This window comes from Sitodiplosis mosellana, unplaced genomic scaffold (assembly GCF_009176505.1).
Source record: "Sitodiplosis mosellana isolate CC-2019 unplaced genomic scaffold, AAFC_SMos_1.0 Smas_scaffold_42, whole genome shotgun sequence".
In the NCBI taxonomy this organism is placed as follows: Eukaryota; Metazoa; Arthropoda; class Insecta; order Diptera; family Cecidomyiidae; genus Sitodiplosis; species Sitodiplosis mosellana.
The window spans coordinates 201232-222516 of NW_022595284.1; the positions used below are offsets into that span (position 1 = coordinate 201232).

General features: G+C 36.3%; 5 protein-coding genes across 6 annotated transcripts in view; 4 read left to right on the forward strand and 1 right to left on the reverse strand.

Annotated features, from left to right (window-relative positions):
• LOC129569772 (stress-activated protein kinase JNK) overlaps positions 1-10504 on the reverse strand; it is a 44586-nt gene extending 34082 nt beyond the window's left edge. Inside the window, exon 1 of the mRNA XM_055448938.1 lies at positions 9971-10504. The gene's annotated coding sequence lies outside the window, so the exon portion shown is untranslated. The remainder of the gene's footprint in view (positions 1-9970) is intronic.
• A 156-nt stretch (positions 10505-10660) lies between these two features.
• LOC129569771 (intraflagellar transport protein 80 homolog) lies at positions 10661-14219 on the forward strand. The gene is made up of 10 exons (XM_055448936.1): positions 10661-10873; positions 11123-11428; positions 11512-11992; positions 12052-12279; positions 12344-12726; positions 12791-12960; positions 13022-13222; positions 13290-13437; positions 13508-13799; positions 13915-14219. Exons 2-10 carry the CDS (start codon positions 11334-11336, stop codon positions 14185-14187), a joined length of 2271 nt encoding a protein of 756 aa, XP_055304911.1. The 5' UTR covers positions 10661-10873; positions 11123-11333; the 3' UTR covers positions 14188-14219.
• A 183-nt stretch (positions 14220-14402) lies between these two features.
• On the forward strand, positions 14403-18106 carry LOC129569775 (uncharacterized). Of its 2 annotated transcripts, XM_055448941.1 has the most exons (4): positions 14403-14660; positions 16207-16317; positions 17332-17435; positions 17890-18106. In XM_055448941.1, exons 2-4 carry the CDS (start codon positions 16236-16238, stop codon positions 18103-18105), a joined length of 402 nt encoding a protein of 133 aa, XP_055304916.1. In that variant the 5' UTR covers positions 14403-14660; positions 16207-16235; the 3' UTR covers position 18106. The 2 variants fall into 2 exon arrangements, with proteins under 2 accessions (XP_055304916.1, XP_055304917.1); XM_055448942.1 differs by lacking the exons at positions 14403-14660; positions 16207-16317 and adding an exon at positions 14815-14860.
• Positions 18107-18247: 141 nt separating this feature from the next.
• Positions 18248-18550, forward strand: LOC129569776 (uncharacterized). The gene has a single exon (XM_055448943.1). The coding sequence runs from the start codon at positions 18248-18250 to the stop codon at positions 18548-18550; it is 303 nt and encodes a 100-aa protein (XP_055304918.1).
• A 127-nt stretch (positions 18551-18677) lies between these two features.
• Positions 18678-20209, forward strand: LOC129569773 (ankyrin repeat domain-containing protein 39). Its single transcript, XM_055448940.1, has 3 exons — positions 18678-18818; positions 18887-19090; positions 19164-20209. The coding sequence occupies exons 1-3, from the start codon at positions 18722-18724 to the stop codon at positions 19370-19372; spliced, it is 510 nt and encodes a 169-aa protein (XP_055304915.1). The 5' UTR covers positions 18678-18721; the 3' UTR covers positions 19373-20209.
• Positions 20210-21285: the final 1076 nt, after the last annotated feature.

Consider the following 21285-nt stretch of genomic DNA (forward strand, 5'->3'; position numbering starts at 1 on the left):
ATGTTTCAATGAGCGATGATATTCAACGGATTTTCTTATTTTCTCCCAGTACTGGTGCAGCTTTTTCAACAGTGTTGTTTTTCGCTTTTTTCATTTTGTAAATGAAAACGAGAGAGAGAGGGAAGGTGGTAGACAAGAAAATCTCATTAAAAATATAGAGTTTCAATGCAATTTAATTAAATTTTGCACGATGCACCCAACATACACTCGGCACAAAGTGTCTGGAATATGAAAAACGATAGAATGTGAACGCAATTTCTAGAACTTATTTAAGCTTCGACAATGTTCTTACAACATGTATCACAATAAGCTTATCTAGTATTGAGGCCAGTTGAAGGTGGTGTCTTTTTTCTTCGCTCAAACCTTCGTGGTTCTCCAAAACGTATTCATCGTTCATTTGGCTTTAAATTAATATTTCAATAATTACAATGCAGAAAATTTACTAATCCCGCACGGATGGGCGTGAAATGAAATTAATTCCCCTTTGAAAAATAAATTTATGTGCAAATAGACGAGCGACTTAAGTGAGCGCCTTCCAATATTCTGATCATTATTGCTCAAACAACGGGCTGCAAAAGCAGATACATTTTTGCTTACGACTATAATAAATAGTCTATAATGAAAAATTTGCTGCTTTCATCGCTTATTATTAAGTTGGTTGTTCGCCGTTGGTGGTTCATTGCGGCACAAAGCACTATTGCCATTGTAAACTTGCTCTGCTCTCTCTCTCTTTCGTTCATTTTATCTGGCACTTTTTTGTCTTCATTAAAACATGTAAAGTAACCCTAAAATTTATGAAAACTGCATTCAAGGTAAGGCTGTACAATGTACATGTGTCTATGTGTGTGTAAGTGTCCCAATGCATTCACAAGCATTTTGACAGGCTGTGAATTTCAAATGGAGCTACATGTTTAATAATTCAAAGTCAATATTATATTTGCAGTTCGTTGAGTGTGGAAGAAGCATGTGAAAAGTAAATAGCATGCAAATGGAAGGAAATATGGTGAATTTTGAATTTCTTTCCGCGTCGAATGCCCATACTTTTATGGCTAAAATAGCACACGCTTATAATTTATAATAAATAAATAATATTTTTTCCAGTTGCTTTTTATGTGTCAAAAAGCATTTTTGTTACCGTATTTCTGTTGATGTTGCGAATGTTCGAGTTGGAAGTGAGTGAGCCACGAGTAATACGGACAAAGTAAAAGTTATAATAAGGGAAAAGTGATTTCAAATTCTCCTCTCCCCTTGAGCGAAATGTTGATAATGCGAGTGGTGTTGGTGACATGTTCTGACTGATGATGAAAGCGATTGCACAGGAGCAGCGTTCCAGCAGTATTCTATTAATAAATAAGGTGCACATAACGATGATGCACGAGAGAATGGATGGAGCATTTCCAACACCATCAAAGGGAAGAATAACTCAATTGTTCGATATTCAACCTGGACAAATTGGATGTGTCGTTTTTACTCCTTCCAATCCATATCCATGTAATTTAATGGCAAATGTACTAGGCAGGAAGAAAGAATCGGTTCATCCCGAAATGGGCAAAAGAGAAAGTAGGCAAATCTCATTCATTTTTAAGCAAACAGTAACCAACTCAATGTGTTGTGTTGCGAAAAAAATTTGTGATTTTCACATACTTTTGCGCTAGGTGATGAACAGTGAACACTGTTTCCGATTGACAAAATAGAAAACACTGTCGGCACTGAACTTGAGGACGCCAAAGCGTTGTCCAATGTTCATGTTCATGTCGTATGCATGTACAGAAGAAGCAGAGAAAAACAACAGCAGAAGCAAGCAGAAATGACGACGAAGGAAAACAAGAAAGGACGAGAAAAATTACGATCTGATGGGGGACAATGTTTGTATATGTATGTACAGTGTATACTGTTGTCCATATACATTTCCTCCCAGTCCACTGTAAAAAGTGTCGCACTGTTTGTGTTTGTGAATTTATTATTGGCACTAAGTAACCGAATTGATTACGCTATTCGTATACATATTTCTTTTTAATGCAAACAACGTGAACGAGAGAGAGAGTGACTGAACCCTCCGTACATTTTCTGTAAATTGGCTGCTTTCTGAATGGGACTCAATCAACGGTTATTTTTTTCGTTCTCTCCCTCTCTCTCTACCTCTCTCTATCGTCTCCCTGAATGCCGGCCATATGGAATACAAAATACACGAATCGATTTTGAATGTTCCGAATACGCGTTTGACATTACAAAGTGCCGTTTTACACGGCACATTACGTATGTTTTTCTGCCATTTTCGGCTCGGCCTTTTTTTAAATTTAATTTTACCTTTTTTTGTGTTGTCGTTGCCGTTGGTTATTCTATTCATTTAATAGTGAATTCGATTTAATGTGCTCGTGTCTGTACAAAATGGAAAGTGTTTAGTCGGCCATGAAAAGAAACCCAGGCAAAAACGGATCGTATTTCCTTGCATCAGATTTCAAAATCTCTCTTTAACTTCTATAATGTTTGTAATAAACATTACCTATTAACATTTGAATGTTGATTCGAAGGTGAACGATCAGACACGCTTTTCGATGTTTTCGTCCCTTGAAATCATCCAATTTAATGCCACGATAAACGTAAACGTTAACGACAGTAATCTCTATGCAAGACTATTTTATTTAAACGGATTGTTGGGGCCGGAAGAACACAACATCGAAACATGAATGAATGCTTGTGTACGATAACCCAGACAGTTTGATACATTCAGGTTTTGTGTGTTCTACATTTTCAGTGCAGGAAATGAAAGTTTTTCGAATAAATTCCAAAGAGCAGAATTTCTCAATGGATTCAGTAGAAAAGATTAACAAGTGAATAGTTTTTTTGATTTGAATGGTTTTTACCTTCAAATCTGGATTTATATTAAATTTGCTTTTAAATAAATAATAATCCTGCGAAATTAGCTTGAATTCATTGCGAGATGTCACCGATATTTTTTGCTATGACAAAATTTGAATGCCAAAAAGCTGGCAATTATAATTGGTAGTGTTCAGCGTGCCAGCACGTAGTGCAAACAAGAGAGCCATTCACTCAACAGCACTGTCAATTGCTTGACAACACACAGACTGACTTTTGCATCTTCGAAAGCAAATGAAATACGATAAAATTTCATTTGTGAGCGGAATATCAAATGGGAAGGAAAACCAGCAACTGGTTGGAAAGTGGAAACCACTAGCAATTCGAAGTAAAAGCAAACGCAAACGCATATCGATAGCATCTGCCGATTTCGACTGACTTGATGTTCTATTTCGCATGCTATAGATTTATATCTAGTGCTTTGGATGTTCGAAAAAATGATTGATAGTGGCGTTAAATTGCGGAACATGAAGGAATACTGCAATAGCGTTCATGTATCATTAGAGAATGAGAAAGAGAGATATGAAATCTATGAAAGGTGTTTTCATTCAATCAGTATTCCAGTAGTCAGACATTCACCATAGGAATCCCACCACATTGTTCCATTTTCATTGTCCATGTTGTCGATGTTGGCATCGGTTGTACTTAGGTCGATGAAGCATTATGACAGCCATTTACGATTAGATCGGAATTCGAACACAATGGAAATTGCTACGACAAGCAAATACATGAGCTCATGTACATCGCACTGTTCTCTCCAATCGACGTAGAATATTGTTGTGGCAAAACGTGAACAGACTTCTAATCGACTAAAAGGTTGCTACGTTGCTACATTCCTTTGAGCCTTTTTTTATAGCAACAACAAAAAAGGAAGAAGAGAAACGGACAGCCGTTTTTAAGCAAAGGAAAAAAAAATTATAATCGCCATAGAACAATATAATTTATGTTCATCTTGTGCATTGTTCACGGAATGATATTGAACATTTGAACGGCATTTTGAACATTTGTTGTGAACAACAAAAGCCGACTTTTATCTCCAGCGAATATAAATGTATATGTTTGAGCTTTCGAAATATTTTCTTAATTTCGTTGATTATTATTTGGATTTCATTGCGTGTAGGCCGGAAGACCTACGTCATGCTGCGTATGAAAATGTCTGAAAAATAACACACAGCAGATGCTTTTATATTCACATAATGAAAATTCCGAATCCACACTCAATATGTCGGTTCATTGTTGTTATTTTATGACATCTTCATGTCTCGTTTATTCCTTTTGTACGGAGTTTAACATTTATTGAGGTATGATTTTGACAACAAATATCCCAACATTGAAGTCAAAATTTACTTCTCAATGGAAAAACCAACAGATGAGTTAGAGTAAATACGAATTTAAGCTCGCAGCGAAATAATGTGAAGCCATACTAGAAAAGTTAAATTTTGCGGGAAATTCTACCGAAAGTCGATTCTGTACGCAACGAGAATCAAAACATACAGCAACAACAACAACAACAACACTTAAATAGCCATGAATGAGCGTATTTCCAGTCTGTCAAACAGCAACAATGCAAGTTTGCGTCCATGAAATCGGGCGTCGGTGAAATTGAATTACGTTTGTGTTCAACAGAAAAACTGCCAACGGCTTTAATAAACTAAAATTGTATTTGTTCGTATAACATTGCACATATTTTTCAGACATGAATTATAATCGCATCTCGATACAGACGCCCCGCCCCCTCTTCGAATAAACATTTAGTCATAACCGAACGGTTCGAGAAGTACAAAAAATCAAATTTTCTCTTCAGTTTGTTATATACTCAAGTTATTTTCCACTCTTTTTTTCCTGTTCATTCGTCAGCCCCTTTGAAATTGGAAAGGGTTTGCAAAACGGACTCAATCCAATAAAATTGCAAATATGCCTATGCTTGCCAAGCGAACGGATTCTGCTTTTTTTTCTCGCAGAAATTGCTATGAATTTGGCAAACAATTTCCAGCTGTTTTTCATCGGCTTGTCTGCGCGTTGGCAACATAAATTTCAATCACCGGCATGAAAAAAGAACATGCTCAATCAAGTCAATTATGGCTGTGGATTCGAAACGAACGATGGTGCAAGTGACCGTAAGCACGCAAAATTGCAGCGCATGGAAAGAAACTCCAACAACAACATCCAGAACAACAACAAACTACTAAATAACTAATGAACAAATACTGTTTTAATTGGAAATGCAAGTGGCGTGAAAGCGGTACAGGAAATTTTATTTGCCAGAGACAGCAGAAACATGCTGTACACTGTACAGCAGTATCATGTTGTCAGCAGCCGAAGTTTCCTTTAAAATATTAAAAGCTTATGAAATGAAAAATGGCGTAATAGAAGATCGAGCTTCCATATCATGTTCACTTCAGGGAAAACAATTAATAAGCCGACACGGCAAAAAGAAACTTATACACCATAAATTCGTCGTAAGTGATGCTTTTTAAGCACCTCGAAATAATTGGAATGATGAGAGAGGAGCAGACCTTGCATTTTGTGCGGTTTTGTCAATGGACACCTTCACTTGAATTTAGATTACTATTTTATCGCTCAAATTGAATAATAATTACGAAAATTAAACTTAACGCTCAATTACTGTTTTCATATCACATATTAATTAACCTAAGATCTTAAATCCGTTTAATCTAATCGACCTACACTCATGACAATTCTTTTACTCTCGCTTAACGTTACGACGTCGGTAAATTCATTCGGTGGTGTAACTCTTTTAAATTGCTGGTGCCATTGACTTTGTTACATTTTCCTTCATTTTTCCTTCGCATGACTTTCTCAATCAGCATTGAGTGTAATGTAAGAAGGATCACTGCTTACAGATGAAAAGAATGAGAATTCAATTCAATTCATTTATCTTGCACGATGATTCTGTGTGTATGTGTGAAAAAAAGAATGTGTAGGAAGTAGGAAAATCAGTCTTTTCAAATTGGCCGAAATAAATGGCTGAGAAAAAATTGCGTGCATATTTGGATCGCACTCAAATACGAATACAAAACAATAAGCTCATTTGTTCAATGATGCAAACATGCAAATAGCAAATGGAATTGCGGAGCTTCTGCTTCGAAGCTGGGACAATTCCATAGATAAATACCAAATATTCGGTGCACTATCGGGTCGGGCACATATGGTTGTGTTGAACTTTAAGCCGATTTGCTACTTCGTCATGGTTTTCGTCGTCGTCGTCGTCCAAAAACTCCAATAATTTTCCGAGATTTTACCTTTGCTTTTCTATCTGAATAGACTAATAAAAGGGGAGCAAGCAAAGTAAGGGCATCAGGTGGCGCGACTCATTTTACCATGTCAAACTTTGTTGCGCACAGCGGCACAAAATACACATGTCCCAAACAAACTTCAACTTTCTTTCCCGTGTAATATTTTACAAAAAAATCCGCATAGTTCATAATTTTCCGGAAGCGTGAACCAAACTGAATAAAATCGATATTCTGTGTTTTTCAGCGTAGCCCTGTAAAATGTCTGCTGTTCGCAAATGGACACATTTCCCCGGTAATATTCTTCTATTATTGCAGAAAAACGGGATGCTTTGGAACGTTCTATGTTATCTACCAATGGGAACATTACACAAGCAGAAAAAAAACGGTCAGTTTCCGTGTGAGATATTCGATTCTGATGTAAAAATAATTGTTTTTCCATTGGAGAATTTAAGTATAGACCGTCACTGTAAATAGTAAATGCATTACATGCACCGACATGCACTCGAATAATGTCCATTTAGGTACGTAGGTGCATTTGGAATTGATAAAACGCTTGAAAAATCACAAAATTCAGTTTTATCCCACGTTTTGGCAAGCGATCGCTTATGCGCGTTATGTCCTGCAATTCGAGACCATCAACGATGTTGCAAAACGAGTGCACTGCGACTAACCCTCCAGTGGAGCGATTTCAACATGTTTTTTTCGTCGAATGGATTATAGTGATTTTTATGTGACTGCCATGGTTACAGTTAGTGGATATATATATATTTATTTCTTCAGTCACATGTGGAATGCCATGTTCCAAGGGACTTTTCAACAGTCTCTTTGCTGCAGATAAAAACCACACACTGCAAATATCATTTGGAAAAACTTTTATTCCATTCAAACCCTTTTGTAGCATTTGTTAGCAAGCCAACTTATTCATTCCATTCCATTCCATGCCGCTGTGTCGCATCTTTTCTGCTCTATCCATCGCGCCATCAGGAGGAGTCGTGCATTTGAGAATCTTATGGAAATTCAATGTGTATTTGAATGGAGAGAGAGAGAGGGAGAAAGTGGCAGAAAAAAAAATTCGCATGCTCAATATACCTTTTGATGCTATTGCTCGAATAGAATGGGTTCGCTTCTTCAACTAAATGTGAAATTTAATCGAATCATTAGATTTTTTGCTTTTCCAACTTTGACCCCATAAAAACGGTTCCGTTAAGCATTAATCTCATTTGGTTGCCTCTTCGAACACCGATTTCAAGACCAATGTGAATGATGCAAACAGAAGAAAAGTGTTTAGTACTGTTGAGATACCATGGGTGTATGGTTACAAGCAAAGCAAAGCTGCGTAATTCGTTTTGGGTTCGTTTATCTAGAAAATGAGCTGATTCACATCAGAAGCCCAAAAGTTTTCTCGCCAAGATTAGTAATACCAACCGCATCTATATCGGAATTTTTCTCTCTCTGCGTGTCATTTAGAATCGCGCTCTCGAAACAGTAACGCTTATTCATGCAATCCGTCTTTGTTCGGATGGGATTTAAGCATGGCGTAATATTTAGGCAACCCAACATGTTTGGTTCATCTGTTAAATGTTTTGTAATTCTGATTTTTACCGGTGGTTCTGCGTTGCTGTTTTCCCTTCTTCCGAAGCCGTTGTCAGAGAGTTTCATCTGCGAGATTGCATAAGTTTGACGAAACGAGAAACTTTTAAATGGAAAATGGAAAATTGAAACTCGACACCAACGAGCACGATGCGTTGAAATCGCGATTATGAATTGTGTTGAAAACGTCACAATGCGACAATTTTAGCTCAAGTGCGTCGGCACGGAAATTGAATTTAATAGTATTAAACCACACACAACACTAGTAGCTGATTTGGTTTTTCCATATTACTCCTCTTTTGATAGGTCTCTGGCAGTCATAATAAAAATATTTCCCACATTTTATCTCCACCATGTTGAATAACATTTGAATATAGTCGGTACAAACGGGAAAAAATGGTTTCCTCGTTGCATTGTGTTAGTGTGTGTATATATATGGTATTTGTCCTCAGAATCTATTTATGAGATTGGAGGGAAGATGAACTTACATACTTAAGCATAAGATGCAATCAAATCAAGTATCTGAGAAACACAAACATTAACTCCCATTTCGATTAAAATAACTGTTGTTGTTGTTGGCGAAACGAGCCAAGTGTTGGAAAACTTTTGACAGGGTCTAAGTTGTGTAAATTAATACTTGGAATGCGATCTGCTCTATTTTCGTATAAATATTTAACGGAAATTATTCTATTGCAGCTAACAAACAGTTTTCTAAGATAAATTTATCCGAACTTTTTACAAGACGAAACAGAAATGACCAACTTTTTTTTATGACATTCGCAGATTTTATTTAGTATCATGTTGGTTCACTTTAAAGTACTTGCAAAGTTGTTTTAAGTGTGTTTTGAACATCGGATGTCGTATTCAAATATTTTAATTAATCAACAAGCAACTCTCGACAGGTGGCTTTGTGACGAATATTACCAAAATGTGAGTAGAGTTGGCTTTCCCGCTTGGTTGCGAATACATTCATTCTGGGTATGTACGCTCGTTATGTGGTTTTCTTCTGCATGCGTATGGCAAACTATGTCTGGAGCATGATTCATAGATTTTTATTCCAAAAAAAGAACCGAAGAGAGACGATGGAGGCTCACAATCATTCTGTGCTTAGGTGGGAAAAGAAAGCAGACGGGAAATTGGCCGCTGTCTATCACACTGGCATGACTGTGATGGATATGACACAGTCAATTATTTGTTCATTCTTTAGCGAGTGTTTCAAATTTATTGCTGATTTTATGAAAATTGTTTGCTGCCTTTTTTAATTACTTAAAGCACACCTTGTCAGAAATTAATCATTTTTTATTGTCTCGATGCGTGTATGTGTGTGTGTGGGCCAGTGCTTTTGTTTGTGCGTGTCAAAAAAGTAATTGTTGGTGGTTCAATTTCAGCGGAAAAAATAGGGAAACATGTCATTTTATTCAAACGGAGTACGAGTTATTTCTCGCGCGACATAGAGTTCGGATCCAAAAAGGGCGTGAAAACTGTCACATATCTCATATTGTCAGCGTTGATATAGGTTTTGTGTCAACTATATTGTCATTTGACGAGCAGAAAATGTTTCCTAAATTCTACAATCAATTGAGTCATCATCTGTACGAAAAAAAAAATGCTTCAAAAACCAGAAGAAATGATATGAAAACGATGCCAAAATGTGTATTTTGACATATTCATTTGAAGCGGATTCTTATTTGACGGGAGACAGGTACTGTATTGCACAAGTACATCGCCAATACATGTATGTTCACCAAAGAGAGACACATACACACGCGCACACCGTAATGGACTGATATCATTCGCATTGGTACGCACACACCGACACGCGCGAAGCACCACACAACGGCATTACATCCATTCATATTTACAGCATGAAATGGAACATGGCAAACTGAGGCGTACGCACACTCTTCTAAAACTGGCTTACTCTCACTGAGAATATCGATTTTTGTCACTTAGATTTCGTAAGTCATGCACATTTATGCTTCGCTCCATGTACGACGAAATTTCAATGAAATGATTCTATAGACCGGTGTCAACTTCGTGGCAAAATTCAAATCATCCCATTGGTTTGACTCTGTTTATTCTTTACTTCTTTGATCATTTTTTGCTAACTACGAGTCTTGACTTTGATTGACATTTCTGCGAAATGCCGAAGTTATTGCACATAGCACAGGTTCTTAGACCGTATTTCTCTACACAGAGCAAAACACTCGTCAAAAAAATCAATAATCATAGTTAAAATTACTTACCACCAATCAAAATTCCAATTGTGATATGTTCGTCTGCTTATTATTTTCCTTTTAATTCGATCGATTCACGTAAATATGTGTAAACGTGAGTGTCTCTTTGTCTCGCTTCTGCTCCCTTGAATTTTTCTCTCCCCCAATACGGATGATAGACTTAGTGTCTTGGATGTGGAACAAATTCTAAGTTTTTTTTCAGATTAATTGTTTGTTCTTTGTCTATTGGACTTTTATTTTATCAATTATTTGCAAATTGTTCATTAGCACAGACGCACAAACACAAATAAATTTCTTTTAAACAAAACACAACTACAAATTTAATTTCACATCTAAATTGTCGGAAAGTAATTTTAAAATGATTTTCTTTTGGTTTGGCTGTCGCCTTTGCAGCTATTCGTGTTTACGCACACACTCAGCTGAATCTGTTACTCAATATTCTGATTTTCTGAAGTTTCTCGTTCAGCATCGATTTGTTGTTACCATTGACGATGGCGTTGTGCATGTGTGCGTACCGATTCGCTATGAGTGTGAGCGTGATAATGGACAATTCGCTTAGTATCGTATCATTATTGTATTGTATTGTGCAGCAACAACACCAAAATAACTCCACCAACACCAACGAAGCGAAAATCGCTGTACTGCGACGAAAATCAGAGCTACCAACCACGGCGAACATTCAATCTGTCAAAATTCGTTGTGTTTTTTTTATTCACTCGTTCTGTGTAGCATTGTTTGGCGTTGATTTATTGCAAACCGGTTAATTTTTGAACAATTTTGTCGATGTGAAATTAATTTTTCAACGAGAAAATTGACGAAAGATATGATCAAACATATTCCCAAATGAGAATATGCCTATGGGTGAGATGTTACAGGCTGGTTTTTGCAAATGATTTTTCTCATTTGGATTCCGTAAGTCATGCACAATTATGCTTCGCTCTATGTAAAACCCAATTCTAATGGAATAGTTCCATAGACCGCTGTCATCTTCGTAGAACAATTTGAATCATTCCATGGTTTAACTCTGCCTTTTTTCTCTTCTATTCATTGCTAACTCGCAATTGAAGTACGATTCGTAACTTTGTTTGACATTTCTTCGAAATACCGGTGCCCACAAGATGATATTCATCTATTCTTTTTAATTCAATTTGCATCTGTTAGGAAGAACAAAAGGAACAAAATGCTGGAAACGACAAAAATACTCTTCTCTTTTGGTCTTTGGAAAATGAAATTATAACGGACCGATTTTGAAATCTCTATCAAAATACACAATTGTTGCCCCGGAAACCATGTGTATACAAACAGACGCTGTGTTTCATGCTTTCCAACATTTTATCTTCGAGTCATAAAATCAACTCACTTTGGCCGCAGGATGAAATTCAAAATAAATATCAACAAGGAGGCCAAGCACAATGGGGTGTTGTGCTGTCTGGATTGGTCGAAAAATGATGAGGTCTATACGATTGGGTAAGAATTGAATGAGACAAAAATAACGCATCCAGTAGATTATACCAAATCGTCAATTTTCAATGCTCTTTGTTTGGTCACAGCGACGAGCAACAGTTATTCAAATGGGACGCAAAAACTCGCATAGGAACACAAGTAGCGAAATTACCCGAGGATTTCTATCCAACTGACTTGCAGTGGCTATGTGGCACGCGAACATCCACCAAGTCTAGTGGACCGGGCAGTAATAGTGGCAACAAAGCGAGTGACTCGCTATTGATTTGTAGCAACGATGGCCGATTCATAATGCTGAATCGTAGTGCTCGAGCTGAACGAATTGTGAATGCACATGTTGGATCAATTAATGCAGCGCGATGGAGTCCCGATGGAACTGGCTTACTAACTGCCGGCGAGGATGGAGTGATTAAAGTATGGTCAAAACTGGGCATGTTACGATCGACAATAATTCAAAACGAAACTCCAATTCGAACTGCATGCTGGTCGCCAAATTCGATGTCTATCGCATACTGCACCGGGCCATTCATTGCGATCAAACCATTAGCAGCCAATAGCAAATTGATCAAGGTGAATGAGACTAAATTAATTGATCAACAAAAGAGACCTTAATTCTAGTTTACTTTCAGTGGAAGGCTCATTCTGGGAGTGTTTTGTGCCTGTGCTGGTCTAATGAGACTCAACATCTTGCATCCGGAGGAGATGATTGTCAGTACAAAATTTGGGACAGTCAAGGTTCATTGATATACGCCAGTTTTGTGGAAGATCATAGCATAACTTCGGTTGAATTCGGGCCCAAGGGAATTTATTTGGCTGTTGGAGGATTCAACATGTTGAAGCTGTGTCATTTTACTGGAGTAAGTGAGATCTCTTTTTCACCGAAGAAATTATATTGTCCTAATTTTGATGATTCATTTGCAGTGGTCTTACAGCAATACGAAATTCAGTTCGCCACCAATCGGATCAGTTTACAGTATTCGTTGGTCAAAAGATGGAACTCAATTAGCGGCTGGTGGTGGAACGGGCACGCTTATTTTTGCACATATCATCGAACAAGAGAAAGTGAGTCGAAATCTCAAAGCGAAAACAATAGCTCGCAAGGTTATTGAGCTACAAGATATTGTTACCCGTACGGTAGACACGCTGGACTTTCCGGATCGGATTATCAAATGGGAGATTGGCTATGGGCATTTGGTCGTGGCAACCACAAATCAAGTGCATGTTTACAATGAAAAGTATACAAACACGCCATTGACTATAATTGATGGTCGACCCGATGTCAAGGTTTTAATATTGGCGAAAAAGTAAGTAGCAGCACAGTTGATAGCGCTGAATAAAAAGAGTATAATAAATTTCGTTTCTTGGCAGGCATTTTCTGGTATTGGACAGTACTGCGGTTTCCATATTCACTTATTCCGGTCGATTGCATCTAACACCGAAATATTCGGGTTTAACAGCACAATTGACTTCATTGAATGAGAAAACACTGTCATTAGGCTTACACTACATGGCTGTTCGTGATTGTGGCGATGAAAGTTGTACGTGTTCTTCTGAATATATCTATTTAGCATGAATTTTGATGGCCTTTTTTTCTTTCAGTGATTTATGTGTTTGATTTGATGCCAGGTGCATCACGTCAGAATGAAGTCACCACATGTCATACGAAAACAACCGTACAGCAAATTGCAGTGAGTCGTGCCGGTACCGTTGATGACCAATACATGGTTTTTATTGACACTAATCGCGATATATTCTGTGCATCATTGAAAAATGGTTCAAACTTTGAGATCTACAAAATTGGTATGCACTTTTTCTTATTGAAAACAAACCAAATTATTAAAATACACCAAAAATTGGCTGATTTTAGGAACTCAGGTGCTTTCAACGATGTGGGCAAGTGAGTCAAACATGTTGGTTGGATTACATGATGCTTCGTATAGCATTTGGTATTGCCCGGGAGAGGCTTGCATGGATCCTACAGTTGTTGCGCTGACAAGGGTCACATTCGACATTACGTAAGAAATTTTTGCTAAATGAAAGTCAGAAAATGGACAAAAAATTCAAAATACAATTTGCTTTCAACAGCGAGCTGGGCAAAAATATCGTTCTAGACAATTTTGAAGGCTCAATTGTGACATTCAAGAGCTCGGGTGCATTGTATCCAATTCAAGTGAATTTGCTATGCGAAACATTACATAAACTGCTAAACGACGAGTTATGGCCTAGAGCTCTGACGTTGTGTCGTCGCGTTCAGGATTCAATTCTTTGGGCTGCATTGGCAGCGATCTCATCAAAGAAGAATCAACTGGAAATTGCTGAAGAGGCCTATTCAGCGTCTTTACAAATCGATAAAGTGAAATATTTGCAGCACATCAAGGTAAGAAAGGAGTTTGTATGGCAATTAATAACAACGATAGTGAAAGAAAAAGACAAAGAATGAGACGAAGAATGAGATTGAAGTTCGAGGGTTTTAATAAACATTTCTGTTACAGAATCTGGCACCGAACAGTTATGAGCAAATGGCAGAGATATCGGTGATGATGGGACGAAGTAATGAAGCCGAGACCATTCTGCTGCACAATAATAAGACTAGCGAGGCAATTCAACTTTGCGTTCGTATGCATCGATGGGAACGGGCACTTGACGTGGCCAAATCGCAGAAAAACCAGTCGGACCTCGAATGGGTTCTGCAGCAACGCAAAAAATACTTGAACGCAATAAATCGCGACGAATATTTACAACCATTCAAACAAATCCAACAATAAATGAATCTGTTTCAATAAAATATCATGGAAAATTCAGTTGTTCTATTCAAAACCTCAAAATGAACGTATTTGTATAGGTGGCGCCCCTAACGGAAACATGTCAAACCATCATGCTTCGGACAAGAGAGAGACAACCACACGTGTCACAGCTGCTGTATCGTTCATAACAAGTGTCAGATACGAAATTATGACAATTCGCCTAATAAAAACAATTTTGGTGTCTGTTGGTTTCTTAACGACTGTTGGACAGCACGTAAGCTCCGTCACAAATACACACTTGAGTTTATTGTCTCACAAACAGCGCATAGATACACTTCGATTCAGAACGCAGTTGTGAATTTTGACGCGATTTTGTTGGATTACATCTAGTAAAAGTGTTATATTTTTTCTTGCGAAAGTGAGTATTCCATTCCAAGAGCAATTAAAGTGTGATTATTATCATTTCGTGGATACCGAACGAGTTTAATTTTCGGGTGAGGTTGGGGCAAATAACAACAACAGAATTACATCAGTATTAAGATGTGTCTTTTTTGCGAAAAGTCTAGAACAATTGTTTATCACTGAATGATCTCATACTTAGTACGTATCGAAATTAAAATCACATGAGAAGCAAGAAATGAATTTCATTGGTGGCGAATGTCAATGATATTCAGTTTTTTTTATCCTCCTTTCGGTAGCTATTAAAAGAATAATTCATTTCGCCATTCAGTAGGGAATAAGTCATTGCTCATCATTATTAATCTATATACACAATCACAAATTCTCATATTCATTTTGAGTTAGCCGCGAAAATTAGTTGATTAAATTTGTCTCATTGTAGAAAATTCAGTCATGTCAATTCGGTTCGATATCGATTGAATTACATTTGAAAAAACGCTTTTTTTCTAAACTACCAAAATCGCGTTTTCGATTTTTTTCGTCAAAGTCTTTGTTTTTTTTTGTCTGAGAAAGTTTTTCGTTGTCTGAGGGCGATGACTTTCTTCTTCGTGTATGATATATAAAACCTCATATAAGGTCTCCCTTGTTACGTGATACTGACCATGCCATTGGTTCTTCGAACTTATTGATTTTTTTTTCCGAAGGTTTTATTTTATCCCCTGAAATGTAGAAACACACACAGAATTATATCGTATTCGAACTGTTGTTGTGGCAATAGACATTACAACGATGTTTTGTTTGTTTGTCTTTTTGTTCGTTTTCCACTTTTTACGAAGAGCCCTGAATACACAGACATACACTTCAACATTTTGATAAAATCGGATGACGTGCCAATTCTCAATAAATGTCGAATCTAAATTGTAGTAATATTTTCATATTTTGCTGTCACAACGCTTATTTATTACATATTGCCATCAATGTCGATCTCCTTTTAAGCGTTGTGTAAACATTATGCGAAAATTGCGTACAAAATTGGCAGCTTCTCGCTGCTACGTTGTCATTAGTTAACGAAAAACGGTAATAAAAATAAATCAAATAATAATTATGGTATATTCGATTCATATAATTAGGCTTTAGGTTAGAAGTATTGACGGTTGGAATGGTAGAAAGGACATTGTCACTGTATGGAAAACTCATTCATGCATATTGAATAGAACATGGGTAATTGCCAAGGTTGAGGCCAATCAGGAATGAAAACGTTTTTTTTTTGTACACTTGAGGCCAGTCTCACCGTGTTATCCTGTGTGTATACATCGTTCGATTACCATCTGACGCTTCGCATTTTTTAAAATTATAAATGGAACGTTGTTTACTACTTCGTCACTATCCAGTACCACAGTGTTGTTTATTCCATTCCATCACATCACACCACAGTGATTAGACTAAACATTTCGATTTCATTCGACGCTTGGTTTAAAAACAAATATAAAACTTGTTAATACTTTAAATTGCAAATTTAATTCAATCAATTTTCTACACTAACATTATCCTTGCTATTTTTATCTTTGTCTCTTTTTCCATGCAATTTCAATTTGGTGGTGAACTTTCAAAACTGTTTGTTTTTTTCCTATAAAAAAATAGTTTAGATAACAACAAGTTGATACGTTTCAATGCCATACGTTCTGATTAGGGGTAACTTGTCTAGTTACAGTCATAAATATCCATTTCGTGTACTTGTCTCTGGACTAAAAGGTACTTTTATTTTATTTCAAACACTCACTCAACATGTACACATACATTGCGTTGTTCTTTTGTTGTTGTCGTCGTCGTCGTCATTATTTCTTTCATTTTAATTTTGTGATTTGAATTTCGTAGTCAAGTCATGTTTATCTAGATTCAACCACACGACATGAAACGTTTCGAAGCAGCAAAAAAAGTTAGCAAAACCGTACTAAATGTAGTTGTAATTCAATGTTTGCCTTTTTTCTCTTGTTTTCGCGCTTGTTCATTTTGTGTTTTTAGTTCAAGTTTTTTTTTCGCTATTCCGCTTCATTGTAAAAGTGCAGCGGTTCTTGTTGAGCCAACCGGACAATCGCAAATTAGTATTGTTATGAAATTAATGTTCTGTGCTTAATTTCAATTAAAATGCACTGCAAAAGAAATGGTTTAATGGATAGAATGTGCTCTTGACTCGAATCAGAGAGCGTTTTATATGCCGTTTCCATGTAATTCATTGTTGCTCATGCTCGGTTATGTGTTAGGATGTATGTGTAAATTGCCATTTTTACGTAAATTCCCTAATTTGGCGTGATTCATTCTATTTCGGCTTATCATTTCATCCGCGTAAAAGGGTTGAGTGAATTTTTTGCCACAATTATTGTTTTTTTTCCATCTCAAATTGGCTTGTATAAGCTTCTGTTTATGACCTTATTTGCCGCAAAATGGAGACCACACATTGTCGGTGTCTTTTGAATGCATTGCGATATGTAAATTCCATTAAATTGATGGCCGTAATTTTTGTAATGGGTATACTTTTATTTGCACTCTTATCATGTATTGACAGTCGACTTTATCTATATCACCGTAATTTTATAACAGCTCTGTTTTATTGCCGCTCATTAGCAAGCGTTCAGCGATATATGACTAATTGCACACACATCCATTTACTCATTGATATCACCGTAGAATTGTTGCGAGATACTTTATTTTATATAATATAGTTTCATTTACAATTTACATTGAATCATTTTCATCGTTCATTTACAGCATCAGATATCGAACAATTGAATCGATTTCCATGCGGCGGTTACAGCGATGAATCAACCATCGTTTATTTATCACATCCATGCAAAATCCTAACATCATTAGAGGTGCGTTCATTATCACACAAATTATTCATTTCATTTTAAATTCCTCCCTTATACAAATATGTGGACTACCAGTTGATCGTCTATTTTGAGACACTTTGACAGGATTTTTTTTTGATGTACTATAATTGGCATTTCGAAAGTCATGAAATTATGGCTGTATAGTACTTTGAATTGCAAATATAGTACGCACAAAAAATTGTCAAAGTATTTCGAATTAGTTGTTATCCGTTAATCACAAGTTATTTTGAGATTTCTATAATCCAAAATGATTAATTGACTGAAATGTAGTCACCGCAGTAAGAGAAATTCTTACAAGATGAGATGAATCATTTCTTCTATTTCATATATCGATTCAACTATTTGATATATTGCATATGCAATTTATTTAATTCTTTACTCAAAGAATAAAAATTTTCTTCTCTGAACGTTTACTAACATTGATTTTTATTTTCAGGCCCTTGGATATCGTGTCGTCGCATCATCATCAACAGCCGTGAAGCAGGATTACAATGAGTACATGTGGACTATGCGAGAAGTGACAAGTGAAAACGAGCAATTGGCATTTGATTCTGCATCAACCGTGGATCGTGATAATTTAGCAAACACCGGGCGCGAAGCATTGGTCAACAGCCAATTTCACCATTCACAAGTCGATCTCCCCGACGAATAATCGCATTTACAAAACAAAAGCATTAAAAAAACAACGTGTAAAGAACTCTATTCTATACTCACACTCATAAAAATTTGAATTAAACAAAAGACATCTTCGATTGAAGAAGACATTTCGACTGATTTTAAGAAAGTAGAAGAAAATGGAATCACCACCAAGTGTTGTGACTGTGGCAGTACCGATTACACAGCCCGAAGGGACATTTACGTACATCGCTGTTAAGGGTTCCTTGCATGCATCTGATTCAGCTGTGTTTGGTTTGAATGCCGACGAAGTGAAGGCCTTATCGAAACGTTTCTCAAATAGTACAACGGAAATTGTGAATGGTGTGAATATTAAGGGACCGCCGATGAGTGTGATAAATTCATTAAGTTTGTTGGGCTACAAGGTGGTCTGTTCAACTGGCGAAATTGAAGTTGTATGGACACTACAACGTGAAGTTTAATCACACGTCTAATCTCATTGCAATTAGTATTTAGTTTAATTAAGTGTTTTTTTTTGGAATCTTTTCCAACGTTGAACAATGAACAAGACATCTTATTTCTGTTTCCAAAAGTAATTGAGTGTTGTGAGAAAGCAATTTTTTCTGATTTGATTCAATTTTATTCAATAAAAAATGGGCCATCAACATGATGCACATTGCAAATGCAAGTCAACCATTGCCACACAATCGCTGGACGAAATGGATTTTGAGCGCGGAATTTGGTCAGCAGGTATGGTTGAATAAGGAATGATTGAGACACATAATTTCGATATCATTGTATTCTTATCATCCCAACAGCTCTCTATAATGACTTGGATAAATTGGATAAGCATATCGTGTCCGGCCAAACCAATAATATCGATTCAACCGGTTACACCGCCTTACATTACGCAGCTAGAAGTGGTCATTTAACAGCATGTGAAAGACTTTTGGATGCTGGTGCTGATGTGAATGCTTGTACCCGATCTGGTGGCACACCACTTATTCGTGCCGCTTTAATGGGTAATTTTGAGAAAAATTAGAAAATGGAATAAAAAATGTGTATTTAATTATTGTTTTATCCCTTTTGCATTAGGTCATGAGCAAGTCGTACAACTTTTACTTCGAAAGGGTGCAGATGTATTTCATCAAGACAATGACGGTAACACAGCCCTTCACAAAGCTGCACAAAATAACTACCAAAATGTAATGAAATTATTAGTAGATTCGTCACGCGATTCAAATCGTCTGGAAGGCATTTGCAATAACAAGGGTCAAAAGGCAAACGATTTATCGAAGCAGTAACGAAAGAGGAAAAAACTAATCTCTAAGCAAATTATAAACATTGGCATTTAATTTCTGTATTTTTAATGAACTATTCTATGGCAGCTTCATGGGTTTCATTCGTTACAGTATTATGAAAAGTGCGCTTCGTTCTAAATAGAACAAATTATGTACATTTGATTTATTATCTTCATTTCATTACTTTTAGTTCGCTTTCTCATCATTTCTGTGTCAACTCAAAGTAGTTCTTTTCAGTTCTAATATACGCTACAATTTAATTCAATTTTCAAACAATTGGCAAATTTTATCCAGAAGAATTTTTAAAAATATTATATTAAAATGCGTTACCCAAATAAAATATGTGAAATATTCTTAGAAAATAAATAAAGATATTTGCCCCTTGTTGGCGTCTTTTTTGAGGAAAAAATCTCGTTTTTAAACTGTACGGGTTCAAAGGATGAGTCGAATTCTCATACAATGTAAGTGCTTCAAAAACTTTTGGATCATTATCGATCATAAATCCAAAATTCAAGCGCTTACATGGATTTAGAAATACTTTCAAAATTTCAAAAACTGCCGTGAAAATGTCCACAAACCAATATAAATCAATTGGCGGTTGAACCAAAATAAACGAAGCATCAAGTAATAAATGAGTTCAAAGATGCTCAGCACAGAAATACCCAAGAACAATCCAAGTACTTCACCACATGCAGCCCAAAAATCAGTAGTAAAAGTGTAAATCTCATTTAAGTTGATACTTTTCACATCAAATTTTCCAAAATAAAGGATTAAAAAGTGAACTGAACACTGAAAATAGTGAAAACAAGACCGCAGAGCATCGCTTCACTCCTCGCTTGAGATTTTAGTTACTTATTCTATTTTGTTGTTTCACAACAAACTATTTTTTGGCGCACTACATGAAATGTATTTCATCAAAGTAACTTTGAAGTAATATATTTATTTGCAACAAAGTACAGAAAAAAAATTCTCAGTTATTTCAAAAATGAATTACAAGATCTTGATTTTATTTCTTTTTTGAAATATACTGCCTTTGGTTTAAATTAAATAAATGATATGAGCATAGATCTAAAGTCACTTTAATTCTGTTCAAGACCCAGAAAATACTGTACGAAAAAAGCTTTAAATAATGTAATTTTTAAAAAAACATTTCATCATAAAAATTTGATTGGCGCTTTGAGATATTTATTATGCACTTTTTTGTCGTTAGTGCCACTGCTTTAAATTAAATAAAAAATATAAGCATAAAATTCAAATTCACCATAATTTGTTCCAGTACTCAAAAAGTATTAAGACAAAACAGCAGATTAGTAGCTCTATCTTTTGAACTGAGCTCGATCCGATTTTGTGTTGAAATCGGAAGTCGCATGTATTTTCGTGATGATATGAGTGTTTCACCGGGCGTAGTTAGAAATAGTTTATATCCCTGGTCGATTTCTCTGCATTTGGGATCCATGTTCCTTCGATAAGTTGTAAGGATCAACATTAATTTAACTGCGACACCTGATTGAACCGCCTGAAACGGGTAATTTGTCGCAGCAGATTGGTTTATATATCCATTGTCTAGGGTCCATCCTAATGCATAAGATTTATTGAAGTTTGTGGTCATCATTCCCGGGGCCAATCTGAAAGTACTACTTTAGATTTCCCTATCATAATGAATGAAAACGTTGTAAAAACCCACTCGTCTGTATAAATGTCAGGCAGATTGAGAGCATTGAACGTGAAACAAAGTCCTTCCTCTTTTAAAATAGGCACAAATAATTCCAAACACTCTTGCCATTGACTTCGCACATGACACATAATTATTGATTGAATCATTTTCGGTGCAATGTCTTGGATTACGTCATAAATTGCATCGGTCGTAATATTATCTATATACTCAATTAAATCCGGCAATCAGGAGCATATGTGAG

Bases quoted from the DNA above. Each gene is read 5' to 3' on its own strand.
- LOC129569771 (XM_055448936.1), top strand. From the start codon at position 11,334: ATGAAATTCAAAATAAATATCAACAAGGAGGCCAAGCACAATGGGGTG. The intron at 12,280-12,343 runs GTAAGTGAGATC...ATTCATTTGCAG, and splicing joins AGCTGTGTCATTTTACTGGA to TGGTCTTACAGCAATACGAA. The intron at 12,727-12,790 runs GTAAGTAGCAGC...GTTTCTTGGCAG, and splicing joins GTTTTAATATTGGCGAAAAA to GCATTTTCTGGTATTGGACA.
- LOC129569775 (XM_055448941.1), top strand. From the start codon at position 16,236: ATGCCATACGTTCTGATTAGGGGTAACTTGTCTAGTTACAGTCATAAA. The intron at 16,318-17,331 runs GTACTTTTATTT...GTTCATTTACAG, and splicing joins ACTTGTCTCTGGACTAAAAG to CATCAGATATCGAACAATTG. The intron at 17,436-17,889 runs GTGCGTTCATTA...TTTTATTTTCAG, and splicing joins AAATCCTAACATCATTAGAG to GCCCTTGGATATCGTGTCGT.
- LOC129569776 (XM_055448943.1), top strand. From the start codon at position 18,248: ATGGAATCACCACCAAGTGTTGTGACTGTGGCAGTACCGATTACACAG.
- LOC129569773 (XM_055448940.1), top strand. From the start codon at position 18,722: ATGGGCCATCAACATGATGCACATTGCAAATGCAAGTCAACCATTGCC. The intron at 18,819-18,886 runs GTATGGTTGAAT...TCATCCCAACAG, and splicing joins GCGCGGAATTTGGTCAGCAG to CTCTCTATAATGACTTGGAT. The intron at 19,091-19,163 runs GTAATTTTGAGA...CTTTTGCATTAG, and splicing joins TATTCGTGCCGCTTTAATGG to GTCATGAGCAAGTCGTACAA.